Below are 26,881 nucleotides of genomic sequence, written 5' to 3' on the forward strand. Positions count from 1 at the left end.
CTGCTGTGAACATCCGTTCCGGGGCTGGGTCTTCCTTCCTGCTCCCTCTTCCACTGCCAGGCTAGACACGGCCTCTGGGCTGGGCCCGGATTCCCCTCCCTATGTGAGCTGTTCTAATTGCCTTGCAAACCTTATAGTCAAGTCTGTGATAATCTGGCCATAAACGAGAGCCTGTAAAGCTGCGAGTGAGGGCATGGCCAGCCAGGGGCCCTGGTTTATTGCTCATTAGACGTCTTTATTGGGTTTGCCCCAGGGGAGAGGTTGAGAACCCTGACCTCCTAAGCTTTGAATTAAGTCAGCATGGGATGTGTTTCCCTTAGGTGTGAAAGTCCATTCTGCATATATCAAAAGCTCTAAAAAAGGTGTACATCCCTTGAACCTGTCAGCCCACTTCTAGGCAAAATTTATCTTGGGAAAATAGTTGCATGTGGGTGTTCATTGCAGTGTTGGTTTTAATGGTCAACGTTTGGCAACAGCCTAAAGATCCTCTACTGGGGGATGGATTATCTAATGATGAGATACCCATATAATGGAAGGCTCCAGAAGCACTGGCAAGAACTGTGTAGGCTGTACAGTTATCAATGTGAAAGATGCTTATGACATGTTTCGAAATTAAAAAAAAAAAAAAAGAGGCAAGTTCCTAAATTGCACGTCTGATTCCATTTTAGTTTTGACAGAAAGTTCCCATTTACAGTGGAAATGCCGCCCAGGTTGATGTACATCAGAGTGCTAACAGGGGCTGGTGGGTGGTAGGATTTAGGATTATTAAAAATATTTTTGCTCATCTGTATTTGTGAAGTTTTCTGTCATTATGTGGAGCACCTGACGAGATGTAATGGAAAGGCGGGTCTCAGCCAGAATAGTGTGAGTTTTGACTTTTTTAAAGAAGGGAATGTCACATTCTTGGGGAAGGTCCAGTCTCAGGGGACTGAGTGCTCCACAATCTAGGGCAGGGGTCCATAACCTCTCTCTGTAAAGGGCCGCATAGTAAATATTTTAGGCTTTCTGGGCCAGATGGCCTCTGTGGCAACCACCCAGCTCTGTCTTCCTACCTTGGGAGAAGCTGTACATAACACAGAAATAAAGGATCATGGCTGTGTTACAATAAAACTTTATTTACAAAAACATCGTGGGCCGGATGTGGCCTGCAGACTGTAGCTTGCCCATCCCTGATGTAGAGAAAAACAGAAGAAGCAGCTTGATTAATAGCTTCAGTGAGTGCTGCAGCCAGTCCAGAAATAGCACAAATAGTAGGAAGGAACAGGCTAATGAGGATTGAAAAGGCGGATGTTTAAATAGAGGCGTAAAGATAAGCTGTACTATTCTTTCTCCAGATCCGCATTTGCACCTGGACGAGGGGTGTTGTTGGGCTGAAGAAGTTTGGGTTATGTTTCGGGGGTGGATGTGTCCTGCCCACATCTGGTGCTGCAGGGCAAGTTTGGGAAAAGCCTCCTCGAAATCTTCCTGGGATCCGGGAGTCCGGAATGTCAGGTGTGCTGACCTGGAAGCCCTTGGAACTTGAAATTGACAGAAGTGGAGCCTGTGCTAATTAAGGCAGTTCTTAAAGAGATAGTGCACACTCACTAGGAAGCTCTACTGTCACTACTTTCGTCAGTAGGGGAGTAAAAATTTTATTTAGCCCTTTCACAGCCGTTTACTGAGCACCACCTGTTAGTAAGGAACCATGGGGGCTCAGGAGGTTTAGAATATGCATCTCAGGTTCCAGAAAGCTGGGCTCCGTGGTGGATGCAGGACCAAGCGCGGAGAGAAGTGGACAGTGCAGCCCTGAAGAGTCGGAATGGCAGAACCTGTAAAATCCCAGGGGATTTAGTGACCCCTCGTTCAACCTCTTGTTTCACCAGTGGGGAAACTGAGGCTCAGAGGGAGGCAGGGACTTGCTCAAGCTCTCATTTCAAGTTAGCAGAGGAACTGAGATCAACTTTAGGGCGAGGGGCATACTGTTGTGATTTCCATTTTTTTTTTTCTTTTTTTGTGATTTCCATTTTTATGAAATACCCGTAAAGGGCAAATCCATGGAGGCAGAAAGCAAAAACCGTGGTTGCCAGAGGCTGGGGGGGAGGGGGAGTGGGGAATGACTGCTTAAGGGGTTCAGGGACTCCTTTAGGGGTGATGAAAACGTTCTGCAACTAGACAGAGGTGATGGCTGCACAATGTGGTGAGTTTACCAGATGCCTCTGCACTGTATGCTTTGAAATGGGCAAGATGATGAATTTTAGATTATGTGATTTCTACCACAATTAACAACAAAAAAGTAGGATGATGGAATAATTTATCCTCCAAACCTGGGCGCTTTTTTGTTTGAGAGAGAGAGAGAAAGAGAGAGAGAGAACCCTCGCAAGTGGAGGAGAGGGGCAGAGAGGGGAGAGAGAGAATCTTAAGCCAGCTCCACACTCAGCATGGAGGCCAACGCGGGATTTGATCCTGAGACCCTGGGATCATGACCTGAGCTGAAATCAAGAGTCAGATGCTCAACCCACTGGGCCACCCAGGCGCCCCCAAACCCGGGCACTTTTAAGGGATCTGTTCCAGAATGTGTGGTTACCTTGATGAAAACCCCCCAGTTCTGACTCCCAGACCAGTGGACTCTCCAGTGGGATTCTGACTCAAGAAGATGCAGGAGTTTTAGGAAGTTGTGCCTCCCAGACTTTCCAGCAAGATAGCCCCACATTGTCCCAAGGAGGACCATAAAATAGGCCCATGCTGTGACCATTTCTCCTGTACCTTTGGATTTGCGCACATGCCGTTTCCTCGGCTGGCCCTGACTTCTTCCTCTGCTCGGCGGACTCCTACCAGACCCAGTTGAGATGCCACCTCTTCCAGGATGGCATCCCTGACTTACTCCTCCTTTGGGCTTCTATATCCTCACTTTCTGCCCCCATCAGGGCACCCTGCAAATTTTATGGTGTATCATTCCTCCCTCCTCCACTAGACTGCATCACCCATTGTGATCAGGAGCGGGGTCTCCTTTGCTTCCTGCTACATTGCCAGTGTGAGGGGGCATGGCCCAGTGTGGGCCAGGAGGGCCTTTAATGGAGATTTGCCTGAAGGACACAGGTCCCCATGAGCTGAGTCCTATGGTAATTAGAGCTGAAGCATTAGGTTTTACTTTACATTTGTTTTTAGTTTCTTGTTTTTGTTTCTAAAGATCTTTATTTTAAGAGAGAGAGTGTGCGTGAGTGGGGGAGGGGAAGAGAGAGAGAGAGAGAGAGAGAGAGAGAGAGAGAATCCCAAGCAGGCTGTGCATTGTCAACGAGGAGCCTGACACAGGGCTCGAACTCCCGACCCATGAGATCATGACCTGAGCCCAAATCAAGATCTCCCCAACTGAAACTCTGTCCCCATTAGATACTAGCTCTCCATTCCTTCCCGTCCCACCAACCCCAGGCACTCACAATTCTACCTTCTGTCTCAACGAATTTGACTATTGTAGGTGCCTCCTAGATGAGAGATCATACGGTATTTGTGTTTTTGTGACTGGCTTATTGCACTTTTTATAATGTCCTCAAGGCGCATCCGTGTTGTCACGCATTATCAGAATTTCCTTCCTTTTTAAAAGAATTTTTTTTTTTTACTAAAAAAAATTTTTTTAAACATTGATTTATTTTCGAGAGAGAGGGAGAGAGAGAGACAGAGTATGAGGAGGGGAGGGGCAGAGAGAGAGAGAGGGAGACACAGAATCTGAAACAGGCTCCAGGCTCCGTGCAGTCAGCACAGAGCGCAATGCGGGGCCCAAACCCACAAACCGTGATATCGTGACCTGAACTGAGGTCAGACGCCCAACCGACTGGGCCACCCAGGTGCCCCAGAATTTCCTTCCTTTTTAAGGCCGAATGATACTCCATTGTGTAGAGATACCATATTTTGTTTATTTCTAGACATTTGGGTTTTTTCTACCTTTTGGCTATTGTGAATAATGTTCCTCTGAACATTGGCGTGCTTTCAGGGGTGGGATTGCTAGGTCATATAGCAATATAGTGTCTTTCAGGGGTGGGATTGCTAGGTTCTGTGTTCAGTTTTTGAGGATCTGCCCTGCTGTTTTCCACAGCCTCCGCGCCATTTTATATTCCCACAGTGGTGCACAAGGGTTCCAATTTACCACATCTTCGCCAACACTGCTTGTGTTCTGTTTTTTGCATTTTTTTTTTTTTAATCATAGCCATCCAAATGGTTGTGAACTGTCCTTTACTTCTGAACATCATCAAAGCAGTTATTCTAAAGCCCATGTGGACTCTGGAAGAAATCTGACAAAGAGGTGGGTGGGGTCAGCGAGCCTCCAGCTGCCCCGCCCCCCCCTTCCGGCTTTATCTTCCTCATCTGTAAGGTGGGGGTCTTAGCAGGATCCGCTTCTGTGGTGAGACAGGATTCTCGTGCTGCTTGCTCATGATGACCTGGGCCGGCTGGACCCTGGAGGTCTGGTTTGCCTGCTGACGTTGCAACTTTTTTGATCTTTCAAATGGCCTAGGAGTCCCAGGGTTTTTTTCAAACAAGGGTTATGACCCTGAATCAAGAGTGGTTGTTGCTGTGCTTTTGCATAGATAACACTACAGTGGATACCTTTGCAGGGATGGCTTTCTCTTCCCTTAGGTTCCTTCCATAGGATACGTTTTTAGAAGCAAGGTTACAGAATCAAAGATAAGTGCAGGGCACCTGGGTGGCCAACTTCGGCTCAGGTCATGATCTTACGGTTTGTGGGTTTGAGCCCTGCGTGGGGCTCTGTGCTGATGGCTCAGAGCCTGGAGCCTGCTTCAGATTCTGTGTCTCCCTCTCTCCCTACCCCTCCCCTGCTCATGCTCTGTGTCTCTCCATCTCTCAATAATAAATAAATGTTAAAAAAATAAATGCATGCTTTGGGGGGGGGGTGATGATATTGGGGAAAAGCACTTGATTTGTATTCAGAAGGTTTCAACCCTAGCTCTGCCCTTCCCTAGCATATGATCTGCCTCGTTGTCAGGACTGTGTTTTCCTCATCTCTAGAATGGCGGTAATAATTCGAGAAACAGAGGGTTACTGAGAGTATTAAATGGGAGAAGGCAGAAGGTGCACAGAGTCACGTAGCATGGTGCCTGACTCTTGATGGAGTCTCAAAAAATATTAGTTGAGAGTGAATATTGCCAAATTGCTTCTATCCATTTCCTTGGTCCTGGGAGCAGATAAGCATATCAGTTTTCCCACAGCCATGCCTACACTGGATGCTGTTACTTTCTTCTCTCAGGGATGGTCTCCCTTCAAATGCTTTTTCTGCCCACTGGCTTGGTATCCCCTCTGGCATCAGGCCCAGGGATATAGCTGTGAACCGGACCCAGGACTCAGGTCCAGCAGTTGAGGGGAAGAAACAGAGGCAGTCACCACATGTGTGATCAAGTGCCAGGCAAGGTGGAAACACCGAGACTTTGATAGACTTTGAGCCCCTGAACCGCCCTAGGGCATCAGGGAAGGCTTCCTGGAAGAGGTGGCATTTTGGAGCTCAGGACTGAGGCATGAACAGGGAATGGCCAGGCAGTAGGAAATGGCAGTGTAGAGGTGTGGAGGCGAGGAAAAGCATAGCGTGTCTTGTGACCTGTCCGGGGGCTCATCGTGCTGAAGTAAGGATGTGAGTGCGTGTGAGAGACAGACGGATGGACGGGGAGGAGGTGAAGGGGATCCGGCTCCTGCTGGGTCGCGGGGAGGGAGTTTGACACGCGTGTGCCCTGAGCAAGGCGGGGTGGCGTGATGGCACTCGCCTGTCATAGCCTCGTGCCACGGCTGCTGGACTAGATGGGAGGAGGCTCCAGCAGCCACGGGCGTGTCGGCCAGGAGGCGGATTTCAAATGTCCCTTCTTTTTGAATTTTCCCTGGCCATTAGCCTCTTTATTGTCACTTGTCTAACTTTCTATGCACCTTGCTTATTTCCCATCTTCCTGATTGCCAGGGCTGTGGGGACAGGGCTTTCTCCACGTCTTATTCACCGCTGTGTCCCTTGCACCTGGCCCAGAGCTCGGTACCTGGTAGGTGCTCAGTAGTGGTGTATTGGACGAAAGGAATGGATGAATGAATGAACGGATGAGCTGGGGCCGTTGCCATGGGGACGGAGAAGGGAACATACATACACTCTGGTGACATTGGACGTTCTGGGCGGATGCGGGCATGCCCTTGGTGCCTGGTGCAGGGCACCACGCAGGGCAGGTTTGCAGATTTGGGAGGCCAGGTCACATCCCGGAAGCCACTGGAAGGTGTGTGGACTGGCTCACACCCCTCACCAGACGGTGGCATTCCCGGGAAACGGCACCCAGAGACGGCTGAGTGAATGACGGGTGAGCTCCCAGATCGGATTCAAGGGTGCAATTACGAAAGCTCTGCAGCAGCTGTTAGAATGAATCCACGCCTCTGAAGCTGAGAGAAAAGCTGCCAAACTCTTTGGTTTTGAATGGAGGTGTTTCTCTTGCCTTCTCCCTGTGTGGTTCTCTCGGGAGGGGGCTGTGAGCGCCTTGGCTGTGCCCCCGGCACCGAGCCCAGTGCCTGGTCTGCAGAAGGAAGGTCAGAAGGATGGGTGCACAGATGCTCCGAGTGACTTCCGCCTCATTTCAGCAACTAATGGTCCTGGTGACTCAGTTCCCAGGAGAATGGGCTCCTTTGCATAAATTTGCAGGAAGTGGGCATTTCAACCTTTGCAGATCCATTCAGGGAGATCAAGCCCGTACACTGGGCAGGTTCAACGGCACGGACTTACCCGTTGCTACCCGCCCCCCCTGCCCCCCACCAATGCTTGAGGTCAGACGGACATGCTCTGGCCCCTGATCCGCGGTGGCCTCCTGACCTCCCAGATCAGCCTGGATTCACAGAGATGCGCCCAGAGGTGGCTCGCACTCTGTGCCCCTTCTGGTTTCAGGGAGCCCTTGTTCACTTGGCTTTGGCCATGATGCTAATAAGTTTCAAAAGAACGAGCGGGGCCACACAACACACAGCAGCTGGCCTCTATGTGAGGGAGCTTCTGAAGTATGTTGGAAGAGACCACAGTGTCTTTTTTTTTTTTTTTTTTTTTTTTTTTTTTTTTTTTTTTTTTGAGACCACAGTGTCTTAAATTAAGCATGACATATGTGATGCATTTAAAGCGAGGTTTCAAAGCGTACGTTTCAATCGGTTTCCTGGCATTTTGTACAACAGGTTAAGTGAAACCCTGAGAGTCACGTGTTTCTAGGTTTGGGAGAGACTTCAAAATGTTAGTTATTAAGCTGTCCTTGGCGGTGCTTAAAAGACGTCTCCCCCCCACCCCGCCTTTGCTCACTGAGGTAGTAATTAATTCGTCGAATCGGTGGTGCAGCCATATTTACATACCAGGTATTTGCCAGGCATTTTAAATGGAAACTCGAGAGGAAGCCCAAGATGGGGAGATTGCAGATAACAGAGACACTGTTCCGGTTAAGAGGGTTACGGACCAAGAGTCTTTCTTCCCTTGTCTTCCCTGCGGTGTGGCCCGCGAGGTGGGTTCCAGGATCCCAGAGTAGGGCCACACGCGTGCGTCGCCGTTGATCCTAATTTAGCAGCGGTGGCTGTTGGTGACTTCCTTCCCAGGAAAAGCTGTGCAGAGAAGCGTTCATCCCACGCTTGGGCAGATGAGCCGGTGACACGACCCGTGACCGCGTGGGGTGGATGTGGTCACAGCAGGTGTCCGACAGGCGCCTGTCCTAGGCAGTCGAGCTCCTCCCTGTGGTCCGGTGACACTCGCGGGGCTCTTGGGGAGGCAGGCAGCCTGAGCTCCCAGCTGGGCTCTTCACGGCTCTTCGGTTCCGTCACCCGGCAGCAACTGACGTGTGGTAGGGTCAGACCTATGGTAGGTCTTGCCAGCGCTTGCCGGAGCCGGAGTAACTCCTCCTATGTCCTAGATTGCTTAGTGCCATGAAGCTCGTGGTACCTGTACTTATTCAGAATCTTAGAGGAGTGGGAAGCAGAAGAATATTCCTCATTCATCGACTTATTCATTCAGCCATTATTTTTGTACGTACTCAGCAGTTATGTATTCAGTGCTACTATACGCCAAGCTGCTGTGCTAGCTACTGGGGATTCAGGGTGCCCTCTGGGGGCTTGCCATTGAACGGGAAAGACTGATAGGACATGAAGGCTCATGCAGTATTCAACATGCCCGTGTTACTCTGACGAGTCCTGCCGAGCACCTCTGGCGCTCCATGGACGTGTAAGAGGACTGTGCCAGGCTGGGGAGGTGGGGCAGAGAGGTCTGAGCTGTGTTCTGAGGGGTGGTCCTGTGTCTGTATGTGAGTGAGAAGGGCATCCCAGGAAGCAGGTACGGCAGGTGCCAACGTCCCGAGGTGCATTTCAGGACCTCCAACAGATGCAGTGTTCAAGTACTTCTGAGGCAGGAGAAACAGCTCCCAAATTAGCCAGCACCTTGGGTTCTCGGAGTCATCTCCCAGCCTGGGGACTCTTCTGGGATCACCGTTCCCATTTCCAAGCAGTTAGTACTCTTCCTGTGCTCCCACATCCCCCTGTATACACCATGGTGTTTATTACTCAGAGTTGTAAGTGCTTCTGTGTGTGTGTGTGTGCGTGTGTGTGTGTGTGTGTGTGTGTGTGTTTCTTACACAAGACTGTGAGTTCCCTGAATGCAGGGGATTTTTCTTGTTGCTCCTTGTGCACATGGTAGGTGGTCAGTAAACACGTTAGCAGAGGAACAGGGCAGGGGAGCAGATTTTTATTGAGCTCCCGCTGTGGACTCAGCCCTCTTTATGCTACAGTATCGGGAAGCCGAAAGGAGCGTGTGTTTGACAAGCTGGAGATGCCAGCAGATCCAGTTGGGGCTCTGGAGCTCTGTGCCGTCTGTGCACATATTGCCGGAACTCCGGAACCGAGGCTGTGGTCCTGTGTCTCCCCAGACCTGCTGAAACCCAGCCCTGCGGGAACGAGCCTCCCTGCCCCCGTCCGCCTCTGCCATGGGAGTGTGCGGCCAGCCCCGTTCGCGATGAGACGTGACGCCGTTGACTTTCTCAGGCAGTCACACATCCCCAGCCGGCGCCTGCCAGCTCGGGTAAGTGGGGCCGGGGTGTCCGGGAGGTGGAGGGCGCCTGTGGGTTCTGCCGGGGAATTTTCTCTCCGTCCTTTGTGTTCTGTTACTGCCCCTTGTCTCATGTCCGGCTCACGTGTGTGTCCCAGGGCAGGGTTTCCAAGAGGTCACGTGGACTGGCCCTAAGGGAGACCAGTCCTGATTTTGGTCAGGACCCGACATGCCTTAGAACTCTGCCCCCATTCTCCAGTTCTCTGGTTCTCCCTGTCTGTCCCTCTTCTGCTGCCTCTAACCCTGTCTAGACAGCGTTCTCCGGTTTGGGGAGAAGAAATCTGTTAGCACCATCGAGCGTGTAAGGAAGAGAAAATATCAAAATCTGTCTGCCTTTCTTTCCTGCAGGCTGCTGAGTGAGTCAGAGCCGGGGGCAGCAGAGTGGGGCCCCAGGAAGGGAAGCAGGAGGCTTGCGTTGAACTGAAATACCTTCTGCTTTTATTCCATCTAGATGGGGGCAAGCTGGGGGCAGTTTTGCAGGGAGACAGAACTCGGACATGAAAGTGGTGGGGGAGGGCGGGGGACGGGGATGAAGAACAGTCACTTCAGAAACCAGAAAGGAGTGAGATATAATGTTCAAGGAGGCCGAGGTGAATGGGGTGAGGACTTGAGGTCAGGTTTCAGCTGTGTGATGTAAGCAAGTCAGGAGACCTCTCTGGGCCCTTACTTTTCATCCCCATAATGGAGATGGTTATAATCCCTGCTTCTCAGGGTTGTGCCAGGATTAATGAGAGAGGAGGGCTCCTGCCTTGAGAGAACTGCAAAGGCAAACCAGGAACGACAGCAGGTTGCGTGAAGAATGAAGCGACTTTTTGTTTTAAGGCATCTGGAAGGCTGTGGGGGGGAGGGAGGTGGAGGCAAGGGACAGTCTAGAGGGGTTGGGGGGCTGAGCCTGGGACCTCAGGGGCCACGAACGAACTTATGTGACCTCAGGGACTCCAGCTTTTGGTAGCTGTGTGAGCTGGGGCTGGTCACCTACCCTCTCTGAGCTTGGTGCTCAGCACAGAGTTGTGAGGAGGGTCATCTGGGAGGTGGGAGAAGGGCTTGGGGGTAACAGGAGTGAGGGGATGTGAGGATGCTCTCAGTGGGGCTCTGGCTGGGAGTGTGTGGTGTGCGTTTGGGGTCTGACCTGAGTTCGAATCCTGACTTCGCCCCTTACTCTCCAAGTGATCTCTGAGCTGGTTTCCTTATCTGTGTAGCAGAGATAATGACTTTTTACATAAGAGCTGACCTTGAGATTAACCGAGGGGGGGAACCTCCTAGGGAATGTTGCCACCCTTTCCCCACCCTTCTTGGGCCTGGAACAAACTTTAGAAATGGCCCTTTAGTCCACCGACCTTGCCAAGAGTTCAGAGAGGTGGAAAGGCTGGCCTGGACTTGCCCGGTGAGGTCGGTGGAGAGTGGTTGTCCAGTACCCGGGGCGCTGGGTTCCTGGGCCCGTTCCCCCGGCCCCCTCTGCTTCGACACAGACACCGCCTGAGATTTATTTTATTTTATTTGTTTAATGTTTACTTATAATCCGAAGCAGGCTCCAGGCTCTGAGCTGTCAGCACAGAGCCCGACACGGGGCTCAAACCCACAAATAGTGAGCTCGTGTCCCGAGCCGAAGTTGGACGCCCAACCGCCTTGAGCCACCCAGGCGCCCCGACTTGGACCGAGATTTAAATTTACTTTTTTCCCCCCTCCTTTTCTTTTTTACTTTCAGTGCTTGCTTCTCTGGTTCGGATGTTCTTAATCCCCATGGGCCCACAACCGTAGCCATGGCGACGCGGGTTGAGGTCGGCTCCATAGCTTCCCTGACAGGAGTGCCAGGCCTCGGCGAGATCGCCCAGGAGGGGACCCTGAAGCGGACCTACTTCCGCCAGGCCGGTGACACCCCCGGGCCACCCTCCCCGCTGCTCTTGGAAGGAAAAAGCCCCCTCAGGAGCCCGGCCCGCTTACTCCCGCTGCCCAGACTTGCCCCCAAACCCTTCTGCAGGGAGAAGGTCCTGGACGTGAACCCCCCCGTCCCATCCTTGGGGCCCGGCCCAACCAGCCCGTCTCCCTGTGGGTGCGCCCAGGACGTGGTGGCAAAGGACCTAGGCGAGAGGATGCCTGGCTTGGTGGGGCAGGAGGCGGGGAACGGGGAAGGCCTGAGGAGAAGCTCGTCTTCGTTCAGCAAGGCTGCCTTCCCGCGGCCCCGACCCAGCACCATGATTCTCTTTGAAACCACCAAAGCCGGCCCCATTCTGGGGAAGGGGGCCAATGAGGGGGCTCGGGAGGCCACCACGGGTGTGTCTCAGGAGCCCGTGTGGGGCTCCCGGCCCGAGGTGGCCACCAAGCCCGCCCTGCCCGCCCGAAAGCCTGCGACCCTTCCCCGACCGGCCTCCTTGTCACAGGACACCAGGCCAGCTGCCCCCCAAGAAGAGAAAGGCCCAAACGAGCCTGTCTCAAAGGCCAGCGGTGTGGAGGACACGGGTGACCTCGCTCTGGAGCCCAGGCCTCTCCAGAGGAGAAGGCCTGTGTCGGCCATTTTCATCGAATGCATTCAGCCTCAGAAGCCAGGCCCAGGCGGGGCGGCCGCGGTGGGGAAAGCACCCCCCACCCCGCCTGAGAAGACGTGGGTGAGGAGGCCCAGGCCCCTGTCCGTGGACCTCACGGCCCGGTTTGAGAGCAGAGAGGCCTTGCTGAAGAAGGCGGCCGATGAGGCCACTGCGGGTTCCACTGCCCAGTGTCGGGGGCCCGAGAGGTCCGACCCGGAGCCCAAAGTGGATGGGGAGTGTTTGGTCAAAGCAAACCTTCGCCTTTGTGACCCAGACTCAGACTTCCCAGAGGTAGCCAAGAAGCCCCGAGAACAGAAGGAGAGGGTGCTTTTTAAGCAGGCGGAGACGGGCAGCCTCAGAAGTGCTGGGGGCTCAGCCAGGGGCACCCCCACGGTTGACCAGCACCCCGGGGAGGAGAAAGTGAAGCTGCTCAGGGAGCCGGAGAAGGTGCCTCCGCCCCTCTCGCCCAGGCCAGGAAAAGACCAAGAATTTGCTGAGGTCAAGAGCAGAGCCGCCGACGGGGAAAGCCGGCTGGAGGGTGGATGGACCCTCAGGGGCAGCATCAAGAAGGGCATCAGCCTGTTTGGGGAGGAGAGCACTTTGGCTTTGGCCGCAGAATCGGAACACCCACCGGCCACCCCTGGGCCCCCGTTGGCTGCCCCAGAGCGTGGGAAAGCGGTTGTGAGCGTCCAGGAGCGGATCAAAGGCTGGGCCGCTGAGAGCTCAGAGGCAAAGCCAGAGATCAGGAGAAAGCCTTTCCAGGCACGGCCATTGTCGGCGGATCTGACCAAACCGTAAGTGGGAATGTTCCACGGGCTTCGCTCAGCCCCCAGCTGCCTCCGACAGCCTACCAGAGAGGCCCCTCAGGAAAGAGAACCAGGCACCAGGCTCCGTGCTAGGCACCTTGCAGCTCCCCCGCCCTTCTTTCTCGGTTTACCCACAGCCCCCCAGAGGAGGTGGCGTTGGCTTCCGTTTCTCAGATAAGGAGCTGAGGGGCAGAGAGGTAACACGGCTCCCCTCCGGGTTCACTGTGTGCCAGCAGCTCCATTTCTTTGTCCTTTCCCCGCTTTACACTTCGCAGTGGGGAGATACCGTGCCCATTTCACAGATGCGGATAGGAGAGGGGAGGTGCTGCGAGGAAGTCTGGAGCCCTGTGTAATTCCAGTGCAGCCTGGGTCCGTCGCTAAGCTTGCCTTTCCAGAAGCCTGAGGATGTTTACTGTATAGCCTAAGCCTCCATGAGTGGCCCCCGAATAAAATCAGATGGGTCAAGATAGCTTGAGCAAGTCCCCTTCCCTCTTGAGCCTCGGTTTGTCTCTAAAACCGAAACCTTCCTTGAAGGATTAAGGCAAAGACTAATAGATAATGCTGTGAATTGCTCTGCCCATGGGAGGCCATCACTACATTGTAGCTGCAAATGATATTATTAATCCTGTTAGTTAACAATGATTTTCTGAGCTCAGCCAGGCCTCTGATATCTCTTGCTCTTTTGTTTTCCCACAAGTGGCTCCCCGGCTACAACAGGCGCGTTAAAGACATGCATGCCACTGGCATACTTTTGTGGGGAAGGAACTTCCAAGGGCCACCTCTGGGCAGACTGCCCTCCCAGCCCTGGGAACCAGGACAGCCGGCTGGGCTTGGGTTCGATCAGTGGCTCTCAGCATTTAAAATCATCTGGAAAAAAAAAAAAAAAAAAATACCGGTGCCTGGCACTCCCCTGCCCCCATCCAGAGATTCTGATTCGGTTGATCTGGGGAGGGGCTCATAGCCTGGTCATTTTTCAAAGCTTCCCAAGTGATTCTCACGTGCAGCCAGGCCCGAGCTGAGATACCAGAGCAAGAGGCACCCATGCAAGGGACCTCACACACCTTTTCCTGCGTCCTCCCGGTGCCTTGGATTATTCTCATCTGACAGATGGGGAAACTGAGGCTCTGAGTTTGGAAACGACTCACCCGTGGCCTCATGCCTCCTGGGTGGCGGACCCTGGATGGCAGAGTGGGGCGAGTTTAAGTGGCTTGTTTCTCTCCCCTCCCTGGTCTCTGTAGCCCTCAGCCCTGAATTCATCTTTAGGCATCCACCCCAGGGAGCTCTTCAGAGACGGGAAAACGCTAACACCAGAACACCCTTTCGTTCTCTTCCCCTTGGCAAGTGGAGAAACTGAGGCCCAGAGAGGGACAATGACTTGGCCAAGGTTACCCAGAGAGGCAGAGACCTGCCCATGCCCCCACACATTCCACGCGGCCCCCCACCCCCAGGTCCCGTGGAAGGTCTGTGGTGGGGCTGCTGTTGTGCCTGGGGTTGCTAACAACAACCATTAATTATCCCTCCTGGGGCATCTTTACTCTTCCTTAAACGCCCTCACATAGCTATTAGGGCCTTGGGTAGCCTCTTATCTGCCCTACAAAAGACGATGGGGAGGTGTTAATTATCCCCGTTTCATAGATGAAGAGACAGAGGCTCAGGTGAGGCCACAAGCACAACCCAAGCTCCTGCAGTGCGGAGGCAGTAGAGCTGGGACAGCACCTAGGTCTCTTCTTCCAAGCCTGGGGCTCCTGCTACCCCAGTGATGCTGTGTTTAAGGTAAACTCTCCCCACCGGGCCCTACTCGGTTTGGCGGCTAGAGCGGCCACAGACACATCTTTTCTCAAAGCAAACCAGGTCGTGTTGCCTTGTTGATCTCCGTGCCGATTTCACCCCTGGGTTCCTGAGCTAGTTACGGGGCGTGGGCTGGAGGGAGTCCCAGCTCCTGGCCCCGTGCAAATAACTTGGATCTTCTGGTGCCAGGTTTTCAAGCCCAGCTTCAAGCAACGAAGTCCGATATGAGAAGTGTTCTGAGCTAAGTGGCGAGCTTCCTCAGGAACCCGGAGAAAAGGTGAGAAGCCTCTGTGTTTGGCACGTCTTGTTTTCTAGTGGGTGGCTTTACTTCCTGGAAAAAGAGCTTTCAGGATCCACAAGACCCAGGAAACAATCAGAAGCCTCTCGTGAAGAAGAAAACGTTTTTTTTTTTTTTTTCTTTCTTGAATGCTGGGACTTTTTAGGTCCCTTTTGGGCTTGTGATTCTGCCCTCCTTAGTGTTAAATATTGTTTACAAATGTAATTGCCAGGTTTTATTTCGTTTCCTGTGCAAAGAGGAAGCGGAGCCTGGCTTTCTTATGTACGAATGCTTGCTTTTTTAAGAATTTAAAATTTAGATTAAACACTGTTAATTGGAACTCCCTCAGTTTCCCTCATTATGTCCCTGTTCCCTACCTCAGCTTGTCATCTAACAATAGCAGAAGGAGGGAAGCTAAATTGCGTAAAACTTTTTATTTATTCTGTTTAATAAGAAAAAGCTTATGAAATAACTACTAGGTCTAAGTGTTTTGTGGCTGATGCATCGTGCAGAGTTTTCATCATTTTTTAAATGCTTATTTATTTTTGAGAGAGAGACAGAGAGACAGAGCACGGGCGGGGGAGGGGCAGAGAGAGAGAGAGAGAGAGAGAGAGAGACAGAATCTGAGGCGGGCTCCAGGCTCCGAGCTGTCAGTACAGAGCCCGATGTGGGGCTCAAACTCACAAGCTGTGAGATCCTGACCTGAGCCAAAGTTGGATGCTTAACCAGCTGAGCCATCCAGAAGCCCCTAGTCCAGAATTTTTTATTTTTATTATTACTTTTATTTTTATTTAAGTCATCTCTACACCCAGCGTGGGGTTTGAACTCATGACCCCAAGATCGAGTTGCACGCTCCCCAGCCAGGGGCCCTCAGAATTTTCATCACTCCAAATGGAAACTCTTAGCCAGTCAGTCACTTCCCATCTCCCACCTGTGGCCTCTGGCAACCACGAATCTACTTTCTGTCCCTATAGACACTTGCCTATTCTGGACATTCCCTACAGATGGAATCACAAAACACATATCCTTTTGTCTGGCTTCTTTCATTTAGCATAACGTTTTCAAGGTTCCTCTGTGTTGGAGTGTGAATCAGTACCCTGTCCCTTTTTAATGGCTGAATAATACCCCGTTGTACAAGTGGACCCCAATTTGTTTATCCATTCTTCTTCTGGTGGACATTTCGGTGATTTCCACCTTCTGTGAATAGTGCTGCTATGGATATAGGTGTACAAGTTTTTATTGGAACATCTGTTTTCCCTTCTTTTGGGGATCTACCCAGGAATGGAATTGGCTAGTTTGATGGTTAAGTCGTTGTTTAACTTGTTTAAGTAGACTTATTTCTTATTTCATTTCATTTCATTTCATTTCATTTCATTTCATTTCATTTCATTTCATTTCATTTCATTTCATTTCATTGTATTTTAGAGAGACATAAAGTGCAAGCGAGGATAGGGGCAGAGGGAGAGAGAGAGAGAGAGAGAGAGAGAGAGAGAGAGAGAATCTTAAGCAGGCTCCATGCTTAGTGTGGAGCCCGACAAAAGGGCTCCACCCCATGACCCTGAGATCATGACCTGAGCCAAAATCAAGAGTCAGACGCTCATCCGACTGAGCCACCCAGGAGCCCTGAAGTAGACTTACTTCTCGCAACAAAAAAAGGTTAAGAAATGGCTAATTCACACACGCCTGTTATAAAATCGAACAGAACTGAGGTGTGTAAGAGGGAAAAACGATGTTCTCCTCATTCCTTTCTCCTGCTCTGATGCCCTTACTCACTGATGAACTTTCTTCTCCCTTGTTTATCTACCTGTATATACACATACACATGCAGTTGTTTAAAAAATGGAATCGTTTTAGAAATACACTGTCTGCAGTCTGCTTTTCTCCTGCCCACACAACAGTGTTTTGTGTGTTGTTAGAGATGACATCAGGACCCACCCCCTTCTGTGGAGTCAAGTGCCCTGTGGCATTTCATTGTCTGCATTAGGTCAAAGCTCGTGCCCTACAGATGGGTACCTAGGTTGTTTCTGTGTTGGTTTTGTTTCCTCAAGCGGTGCTCCCTGAGCCTTCTCATTGACGCCGACTTGGGCACCCGAGCCAAGAAAGAGTCTTGGCAGGAAATTGGCCAGATTAAAGGAAACGCGCATTTGAACATTTTTATGTTCTTGCCAACAGTTTCCAAGAGTGTCCATTTTCCCACATCCTCACCCTCACTGGGTGTGTTCGGTCTTTAACATTTTATGGCATCTCACTGTTGTGATTTTATGTATTTTTATTTTTTAAATAGTATTTTTGTGTGTTTTTTTTTTTAAGCGTTTATTTATCTTTGAGACAGAGACAGAAAGAGCACCAGTGGGGGAGGGGCAGAGAGAGAGAGGGAGACACAGAACCCGAGGCAGGCTCCAGGCTGCAAGCTGACAGGACAGAGCCTGACGTGGGGCTCGAACCTATGAACTATGAGATCATTACCTGAGCCGAAGTCGGACGCTTAACCTACTGAGCCACCCAGGTGCCCCTGTTGTGATTTTAAAAGCAGCTGTGTTAATCACCCACCTCTTCCTTTCCCTTTCAAAGTCCCTTAACGTCAGTTGCATTGTTTCTTTTCTTTTCTTTTTTTTTTTTCAGCAAAAGGAAGGGCATGTTGTGGATAGAGCATCCGTCCTGAGAAGCTCCTGGAAGCCTGGAACGCTCCGAGAGAAGTCGAGACAGACAGAGTGGAAGGACAGTCCTAACCAAGTCCCTGGCAACCATCGGGGTGAGAGCTCGGTGGGGGCTCTGAGCCCTTCTGACAGCACTCCAGAAGATGATGGAAGCTTCCAGACTGTGTGGGCCACGGTGTTTGAGCATCACGTGGAGAGACACACAGTGGCTGACCAGTCAGGACACTGTCCCTCGGCCATGGCCCCCAGAGATGTGGCTGATGCCAGTGTCTCAGAGTTCAGACCCAGGCGCGAGAGAAGCTCATGGCTGGGGAAGGACCTGCCTGAAAAGACAGCCCTCAAGAAACAGAGCTCCAGAGGGTTCGAAAATCCTGATGCAGAGAAATGGGGACAGACTGTCGTTTCAAATGGTGAACCCAGACAGTGTCACATGCCCTTCCCGGAAGAATACCCTTTGGACGAAAAACACAATAAGAACCCCTTCCTCCAACATGCTGAAAACCCTCCCTCATCCCAGAGGGTCGAGCCCAAGTATGACATGATGCACACAGTGGGCAAGTGTGCGCACAGTGAGGCCGTCTCCGTGGCGTTGGAGGAAAGAGCCATGACCCTGCGAAGTGGCAGGTCTCGGCTGTCACCAAAGGGGAGGCAGCAGTCCCGTGAGGTCACCCCTGCAGAGCCAGAGTGCAGGCTGGAAGGTCAGGCGGGGTCCATCCACAGGGCCAGTTTGATTTGGGAAGCTCAAGGGACTCATGAGGTCAGTGAGCCAAGGCCTGACTTCCGGGAGCCAAAGGACACGTTTGGGGGCAATTGCCTGTCACCCAAATGGACAGGGGGGGCGACCTTGAACTGGCATAAAGCTACCGTGGTGGCCAGTGAAGAGAAAGGCTCGGAACTGAGCCCCGGGGCCAACAGCGAGCGCTCAGCCAGGTCATGCGGCTCCGAAGTCCCCTCTGGGAGGGCCATCCAGGTGGCCGTCTGGGAGGCCCCGCACGAGGGGCCCGCTGGGCCCAGAAACAAGTCAGGAGGCTGCAGCTCAGCCGGAGAAAGGGGTCCCCCCCGGGGGTGCCCTCTGGATCCTCTCTGTCTGGCTAAGGACGAGCCCTCCGACTTCCGAGCCCGACCACATCCAGAAGCGCTTGTGCAGAGAGGGCCCCTCACTGTGGCTTCCGGTGAGGGTGAACCCAGGCCAGCCCAGGCACCAGAGCCTGAAGTCAAGATGCGGAAGGCAGGTCCCGCGGACCAGAGATTCGAGAGGTGGCGACGGCGGACATTACCGCACGACGTGAAGTTTGAGGAGTTCAGCTTCCTGGCCCCAGAAAACACCTCGAAGATGGAGCAGAGGCGAACAGACCGTTTGAGCCCCACTGTCAGTGCCTTAAGAAAACCCCAGCTCTCCCACAACAGGGTGGAGGCCCAGGAGGAGAACCCAAGTGCTTCACAGGACCAGACTCGCCCAGCGGTGAAGCAACGGTCCTCTCTGGAACCCAAGGCGACATTTTTTGCAGTGACATATCAGATTCCTGATACTCAAAAAGCAAAAAGTACTGTTAAGTCAGGGCCCGAAAACTTGACGGAACATTCTAGAAAACCAGCACCGCCTCCATCTCCTCATCCTCGAACACCTACCTTGGCTTCTCTTCACCATGAAGGGCCACTGGAGAGCAAGGGCAGTAAAAACTGGACTAAGGGCAGAGAGCACGACCACACAAGCTTTTCAAAGCCTCTGAAGCCAACAGACCGTCTGTCACCTCTTGGAGACAGGATTCTGGATCCTTCTGGTGAAAGAATCACGGATGCCGACGCCTCATGGAGTCATCGGGGACCAGAAGATGGCACCGGTTTTCAGAACAGTTGGAAGGATTGTGGGACCAAGACGTCCCCCAGCGGCGCTCCCAAAACGCCCCCGGCTTCCAAAAGTCACCCAGAAGCCAACGATCTCCTCGCCAGAAGGGGCACTGAGGTGGTCAGTGCAAGGGTCCCGGGTAAAATCAGAGATGGCTACAGATCCAGTGTTCTTGACATTGACGCCCTGATGGCAGAGTACAAGAAGCAGGAGGTGGAGGAACCCCTGGAGGGGGCACCCTCGGTGCCCAGCGGCTCGACTCAGGAGAGGCCAGGCCATCTAGGCAGGGTGGAACCAAGAAGGAGGAGTTGGAAGGAGAGGCCCGAAGCCGAGGGTCTCCAGAAACAAGCAGGTTTCACCGAAGCAAACCACAGTTCCGCTCCTGGCCCTGGCAAGCCACGGGCAGAGACCCCGGGGGCAACCACAAACACCAAATCCAGCTCTCCTCTGTGGGCTTTGCCAGTCTCAGCTCCCTCTGAAAAATATCCAGGGGTTTCTTCAGGCCCCACTGGTCCCAGGAGAAAAGTCTCAGGAATCCCCGAGGATGCCAGAAGGGCCTTTGCTAGTAAACATCAAGGTGCAAAGTATTCAAATTACCCAGCCGAGTCAAAGCCCCCGACCTGGGAGGATCTGGGCAGTGGGGCCAGCGTGTTGCCCAAGTCGTCCCCTGCTCACCAGAAGAGAGGGACCCCGAGGAAATCCATCGGGACGGAAGAGGAGGCCAGTGTGTTCCAGTGGGGTGATCACCCTTACGACCGTGATAGGTCACAGCTGGATGTCAAGAGAGCCTATTCGGAGAAGGGTCCGCCTGCCAAAATCCGAGAGGGCCTGTCTGCCATGCAGGAAGCCAGAGAGAGGAGACGAGAGCGGCCCCAGGGGAGGTCCAGCCTCCCCGGAGACAGTTCTGAGGTCAAGGAGACCAAAATGGGGCTCTGTCGGCGAGAGTCGGGGACTCGAGACCCTCAGAAGGTGAGTGGTCAGTTTTGTAAGGCGTTGATTAAACACATAGGCCAGGGGGGGCTCAAAATCCCATGCGACATGGGCCAGGTGGGTATGTACATGAGTGGCGGGGATTGTGGCAAATAGAGAGCTCAGTTCCGGCCAGTTCTTGACATGCGATGCCTCCATTTAGTCCACGGGGCCACCAGTTTGAAACCTCTGGCCTAGAATGATGGTGACGATCGGTATCATTTATTGAGCACCCTCTGTCCGTTCCTGTGTGTTGTCATCAAGTTCATTGTCGTGTCCTGCATATTCAGCATCATGCATGACATTTTGTGAGCATTCAGGGAATACTAGCTGTTTCAATGTTTAATTATTTATTTTGAGAGAGAGAGAGGGTGAGCAGAGTGGGGGACGGGCAGAAAGAGAGGGAGAGAGAATCCCAAGCGGGCTCCCAGTCATCAGCACAGTGCCCTACACAGGGCTCGATCTCACAAACCTTGGGATCGTGGCCTGAGGCGAAATCCAGAGTCAGATGCCTCACCGACTGAGCCACCCAGGCGCCCCGAGTGAGTGAGCGATCTTAGGTGAGTCTCATGACAATCCCTCTTTTGTGGGACAGTTGGAGTTTCCACAGAGGCAGGCCTTTGCAAGTAGCTGTTTGAGGAGGTGATTCCCCGCTGGGATCCCCAGTGGAGAAGTGAGGCAGGTGTTAAAAGTGCCCCTGTGGGCATCTGAGGCTCATTCTCGTTGGAGCAGTAGCATAGATCACCCCTGAGTTGTCCTGTCCAAGAAGCAAGGAACCTGGCATATATATTTTCCATTTCCCTTCTGTCCTCACTGGGGGCTGTTTCTGGGACTCTCAGCATTCAGACTCTTCCATTCTGTCTGGTGCCATGCTCAGTGGTGGAGAGAAAACTCCCCACGCGGCAGGACCCCATTGCCATCGGCAGGTCCTTGAACGCAGGGCTGGGCGCCCACAACGTCTGCTGCGGGTGCAATCGTCTTGTACCCTTGAAAAAGCCCAGGCTCAGAGAAGTTAAGTAACGTGTCTCAGGTCACATAGCACCAAGTGGCAAAGCTAGTATTTGAACCCAGGTCTGGCTCGATACCCAAGCTTTCACGTAGACTACTCGGTGGTAAATGAGGAATCTTGAAGGTGGGGAAGAAATCTGAGGCATGGAGCCTGCCTTCGGGAAGCTTATGATCTCTGCGGGGAGATGGGACACGGTGACCCACGGCCAGGAAATGATCAGGCGCGGAGGTGAGGTGCTGGAGAAGAGGCCCGGGAAGGCATCCTGGAGGAGCTGCTGGCCAGAGCCCACGCTGGGGGGTGGTTATGAGTTTGGATGGGCTGGTTCGGGGGGTGAGGGCATTCGCGGCAGAAGCACAGCATGCGCAAAGGTTTGGAGGTGGGGACCAGACATGGCAAGCTCTGGGAGCAGTGCGGAACCTTGGTCCCTGCACTGCCACTCATATGCTGTGGCGTCAGCCAACTGGCACCCAAGTCCCACATCTGCCACCCGGACCGAGTGACGAAGGGCAAACCCTTTCCCTGAGGCGCCCGAGCCTCAGTTTCCTCATCTGTAGAAAAGAAAGCAGAGGGTCCCGCCTGGGAAGGGATGTTGTAGACACGAAAAGAGTGGGATAGTGTCACCATCCCCCGACACACGGGGTCGACCGGGGTTTTCCAGTTACCACGTTCAGACTCCTCTGTGCCGCTCACCAGCTGTGTGTAAAGCACACTCCTCCGCGGAGGTGACCGAAGTTTTTGCCCAGCAGCCCTGCTGGTAGAAATGGAGAGACCGCGCGGGCCGGGCCCCCGGTGGGCGTGGGCACAGGACCGGCCCGTGGGTTGTGCGGATGCGCTGCCCGAGGAGGGTTTCACGAGGCTGTTATTGTGGGAACAGCAGGAGAGGGGAGGGGGCAAGGAAAGATGACACCTGGTCCTTTTGCCAGCACCTTGCTCGGGGCCTGGCAGCAGCGGGAGAGGCGGGGCATTGTGGGGAGCGGGGCCCCGGCCCGGCCTTGGACGCCCGCCCGGGGTGCGCAGGCCCCACGAGTGCTCGTTGTCAGGGGATCTGTTTTCTCACTGAGGGATTGGGAGGCCTTGGACCAGCTCCCTGGTTCCCTTCCCTCCTGCCCGATCATCTCTGGTTCTTGATCTTGAAAAAATAAACGGAAGCAATACAGAAGGACAAAGTGTTGGTTGTTGAAAATTCAGACCTTACCTGAGCGAATAAAAAAGCATACCCCTTGAGCCCCCTTCCTGTCCCCCCCCCCCCCCCATGCCAAGATGCAACCACGGTCACCATGTTTGATATATTGTGGCTTTTCCTAAACACCACAGAGCTGCTTGTCCATGGTATGTATCTTTATTTGTAGCTGTTGTATTTTTCCTTATTGCAAAAGGAGTGAACGCTTGTGTGAAACTGAACCGTGTGGTGGAAACATACAGTTCAGAAGGAAAAGCTCCCCTAGATGATGGGTCTGGGGCACAGCCTTCCAGACCTGTCAGTGGTTCTCAGCTACAGGCAGTTTTGCCCTTACGGCACGTTTGGCAAAGTGTAGGACATTTTCTTCCTTCCTTCCTTCCTTCCTTCCTTCCTTCCTTCCTTCCTTCCTTCCTTCCTTCCTTCCTTCCTTCCTTCCTTCCTTCCTTCTTCCCTCCCTCCCTCTGTCCCTCCCTCCCTTTCTAAACGTTTATTTATTTATTTTTGAGAGTGAGAGAGAGAGAGAGAGAGAGCAAGAGGAGGGCAAAGAGAGAGGGAGAGAGAATCCCAAGCAGGCTTTGCCCTGTCAGTGCAGAGCCTGATGTGGGGCTCGAGCCCGTAAACCATGAGATCACGAACCGAGCCAAAGTCAAGAGTCTAGGATGCTCAACTGACTGAACCACCCAGGCACCCCAAGTGTAAGACATCTTCTTTGTCACAACCAGGGAAGAGTTTTCTCCTGGCTTCAGTGCAGATTGTCCCCTACCCGCACCCGAGGCTCATCCAGCCCCTTAGTGTGCGTCACTCCGTGGGTAAGGAAGCCCCCGTCAGATACAGACACAGGTATAGCATACTCTTTTACAGAAACATGGTAATATTCTACAGGAAATCTTACAACTTGCTTTTTTTTTTTAAGGAAAAAAAAAAAAAAAAAAAAAGAAGCCTGATGCAGGGTTCAAACCCACAAACCGTGAGATCATGACCTGAGCTGAAATCAAGAGTCAGATGCTTAGCAGACTGAGCCACCCAGGCTCCTCAAGACTAAGCTTTTTTTTTTTTTTTTTTTTTAATACACATACTTTTTTTTTTTTAATTTTTTAAAATGTTTATTTATTTTTGAGAGACAGAGCATGAGTGGGGGAGGGCAGAGAGAGAGGGAGACACAGAATCCAAAGCAAGCTCCAGGCTCTGAGGTGTCAGCACAGAGCCCGATGGGGGGCTTGAACCCACCAACCCTGAGATCGTGACCTGAGCCAAAGTCAGATGCTTAAAAGACTGACCCACTCAGGCACCCCAATGTTTAATTTTTTTGAAAGGGAGAGACAGAGACAGAGACAGAGGGAGAACAGGGGAGGGGCAGAGAGAGAGGGAGACACAGAATCGGAAACAGGCTCCAGGCCCTGAGCTGTCAGCACAGAGCCCGATGTAGGGCTCGAACTCGCCAGCTGTGAGATCCTGACCTGAGCTGAAATCGGACGCTTAACTGACTGAGCCACCCAGGCCCCCCTATCCACATACATAACTTTGTCCCAGGCCCGATTGCAGTGTTCCATTTAATTAAATGATTTATTTTCATTTCAAAAGAGAGAACCTTTTCCAGAGGCTCCAAAAATACTTGAAGGCATGGAGTATAAATCCTCTGCATTCCTCCCATCCCTTGACCACTTAGATTCTTTTTTGGTCCGAATTCATACAGCGTCTCTTTCTGAAAATACAAGCAAACATGAACACATATTCCTAATTTTGCCTCTGGTTTTTTTCTCCATCAAAGAGCACATTCTCTCCAGGTGGTTGGAACTTTGGGTGCACATGGGAGTAACCCAGGCAGCCCTAAAAGAGAGCGATGCAGGGGCCTCACCCCGGACCAGACTGGTTGGAATCTCTGTGGTGGGGCCCACCCTTGTTAGATTTGACTCTTCCTTTTTTGTTCCCCCTGTGTGAGTGTCCTTGGGAGCGTTTGGATTCAGCCCATAGAGGGTGTCCTCATTCTTTTCGATTGCCATATGGTAGACAGGGCGATATTTCTGATCTTTGGCTATTTACAAACCACGGGCAGACATCACTTTTGCACACGTGCAGGTTTGCCCGTGGGTTGAGAATGGCGATAGTCTGAAGGTGAATGCAGTTGTAATCTTGCGGGATTGTGCCAAAGTGCCCTGTGTCGTCCGGGGCTATGCCCTTTTACAGATAGCCTCGCCAGCAGGGGCAGGGCCCCACGTCCCCTCAGCCTGACCAGCCGGGTGTGTTACCAGACTTCTGGATCTCCTGCCCCTGATGAGCGCCCCACCTGTTGTCACATGGATGAGGCTCCTTGTATTTCCTTCCTGTGACCTGCTTGCTCAAGTCCCGCCCACTTTTCTTTTGGAGCATGGCCCTTTTCTCATCGAGTTATTGGAGTTCTCTATTAGCGAGGTGAACCATTTGTACGTCTATGATTTGATTTCCCCCTGGAGGCGGCCCTGGACTGCCTCTCGGGCAGACTCGAGATCAGGCCCTAGCGTCGTTATTTATTAGCTGTGTGACTCTGGGCATCTCGCCAGACCTCTCTGAGCCTAAATTTCCTCATCTGTGGAATGCGAATCCTGCCTGCTTCGTGGTTTGTTGGAGATTTATCATGAAATAATGTGTGGTCAAGACCGCGGCCCAGGGCCTGATGTGAAGGAGGGTTGACGGAATCTGGAAGAAGCGCCTCCAGACCTCCGCTCATTTACTACATTTAATAAATGCACTAGCCCTGAGCCAGGCCGTGATCTAGGCACCACGGCTGCTGGAGGGACCAGCCCACTGTATCAGGCTGTGTCACACAATAAGGCAGCCACCAGTCACATGTGGCCATTTAAATGTAAATCAGTTTAAATAACTTTAAAAATTCAGCTTCTCAGTCCCACTTGAACCATGTTCAAGTGCTCAAAAGCCACAGGTGGCTCAGGGCGACTGTTATCGTACAGCCCGAATAGAGAACATCTCCATAATCGCAGAATGTGCCCATGGATGGCTCAGGTCTGGGGGGCAAGCAGACCTCAAGTGAGTGAGAGTGCTAAGTCCTGGGGAGATAGAAAAAGAGGCGATGGGGAGGTGACTCTAAGAGGGTGGCCAGGAGAAGATCCCCAGGGAAGGGGACCTGAGTGATGGCCATCATGTGGATGAGCCGGTCCCGTGGATGCTGGAAGGGTGCCAGTGGGCACAGGGGGCAGGAGCCAGAGCATAAGGGAGCCACTGATTCCCAAGGTCATCTCACCATTGCACATTGTGTCAGCAGTGCATGAAGGCTGGTTTCTCTACATCCTCGCCAACACTTACCTGTCTCTTTGGTTCAGCCATCCTACCGGGTATAAAGGTATCATCATGGTTTGGATTTGCATTTTCAATGGCACATCGTTTCATGTGCCTGTTTGACCATGTGTATCCCTTCTTTGTCCATTTTTTAAGTTGGGTTATTGTTCTCTTTTATTATTGATTTGTAATTGCTCTTTATATATCCTGGACCTAACTGCCTTCACAGACCTGTGATTTGCAGAAATTTTTCTCCCATTGTGTGGGTTTTATTTTATTTTTCACTTTCTTGATGGTGCCTTTTGAAGCACAAAAGTTTTTCATTTTGGTGAGCTCCAATCTATTTTTCCTTGGTACAGTTGTGCTTTTGATGCCATATCTGAGAAACCATTGCCTCATCCGAGGCCGTGAACATTTACGCCCCTATTTTCTTCTGAGAGTTTTCTAGGTTTTGCTCTGGCCTTGAGGTCTTTGATCTATTTTGAGTTGATTTTGGTTTATGATGTGCGGTTTGAAGCGTGTTTCGAAGGCAGAGTCTCTGCTTCGTTGATGAGGTGGACAGAAGCAAGAGACTGGAGGGCGACCTGAGGGTCTTAGCTGGCACGGCTGGGTGATGGGCAGGGCGGGGGAGGAGCAGTTTTGGAGGGAAGGAAAGGGGAGGATCTGTTTGGGGCATGTGGAGTCAGAGATGAGTGTGACCGGTGCAGCGAGATGTTGTGGGGTCCCAACGTGGACAGACAAAATCTGGAGTTGTCTGTGCACGCTTGGGATTTATTTAAAGCCAGGGGGTGTTATGAGAGATCCCTGAGGGAATAATGAAACAGGGAAAGAGAAAGCTCTGGGGCTGGCCCTAGGTGAGTGGACATCCCTCTGAGATGCGGGGAGCCTGAGAAGGATCAGGAAGGGAGGTAGGAGGAAACACAGAGGGTTTCAAAAAGAGGCTGTGAGGCAAGGGATCCAAAATCCAGCCTTGTTCTTCACTCATGCTGTGTGTTCTTAAGCAGATGTCTTCCCTCTCTGCGCCTTCCTATCCTTGTCTGTGCAGAGAGAGTGTAGGGCTGGCTGACATTTATGGAGGGCTCCCCACTTGCCGGGCATGGGGGGAGATGAGCCTGAAGCCAGCCAGGTGCCCAGGACTCGTCGGGCACACTGCCGCCTGGTGGCAGCACTGTGTCACTGACTTTGCGTGAGCTGCTCTCACTTGGTTCTCCCCTGAGCCTAGAAGCCGAACACTCTTATTATGGGTCTTTCACCACATGGTCAAGGCTCAGAGAGGTGAAGGCACTGACCTGAGGTCACACAGTTATTAAGTGGCCGAGACTGGGCTGAACCCAGACCCCGTAGATTACCTCCCATCATCAAGGCAGACCGTTGTGGGGTGGGCTTTAGTTTTCGTTTTGCTCTTTTAGGTACAGAATGGAGTTTCTCACCATGACAGATTTGTTCTGTAAATGCGAAAGCCCCAGGAAAATCCTTTGCCTGTGTTCTATGTC

General features: G+C 52.3%; 1 protein-coding gene across 2 annotated transcripts in view; it reads left to right on the plus strand.

The window, feature by feature from the left end:
• KIAA1671 (KIAA1671 ortholog) overlaps positions 1-26,881 on the plus strand; it is a 203,323-nt gene that overhangs the window by 46,238 nt on the left and 130,204 nt on the right. For both annotated transcript variants that reach the window (XM_058693085.1, XM_058693086.1), the window contains exons 2-5: positions 8,886-9,037; positions 10,770-12,380; positions 14,370-14,457; positions 17,080-19,929. In XM_058693085.1, coding sequence (XP_058549068.1) covers positions 10,825-12,380; positions 14,370-14,457; positions 17,080-19,929 — 4,494 coding nt within the window. In that variant the 5' untranslated portion in view covers positions 8,886-9,037; positions 10,770-10,824. The remainder of the gene's footprint in view (positions 1-8,885; positions 9,038-10,769; positions 12,381-14,369; positions 14,458-17,079; positions 19,930-26,881) is intronic.

Source organism: Neofelis nebulosa, chromosome 11 (assembly GCF_028018385.1).
Source record: "Neofelis nebulosa isolate mNeoNeb1 chromosome 11, mNeoNeb1.pri, whole genome shotgun sequence".
NCBI lineage: Eukaryota > Metazoa > Chordata > Mammalia > Carnivora > Felidae > Neofelis > Neofelis nebulosa.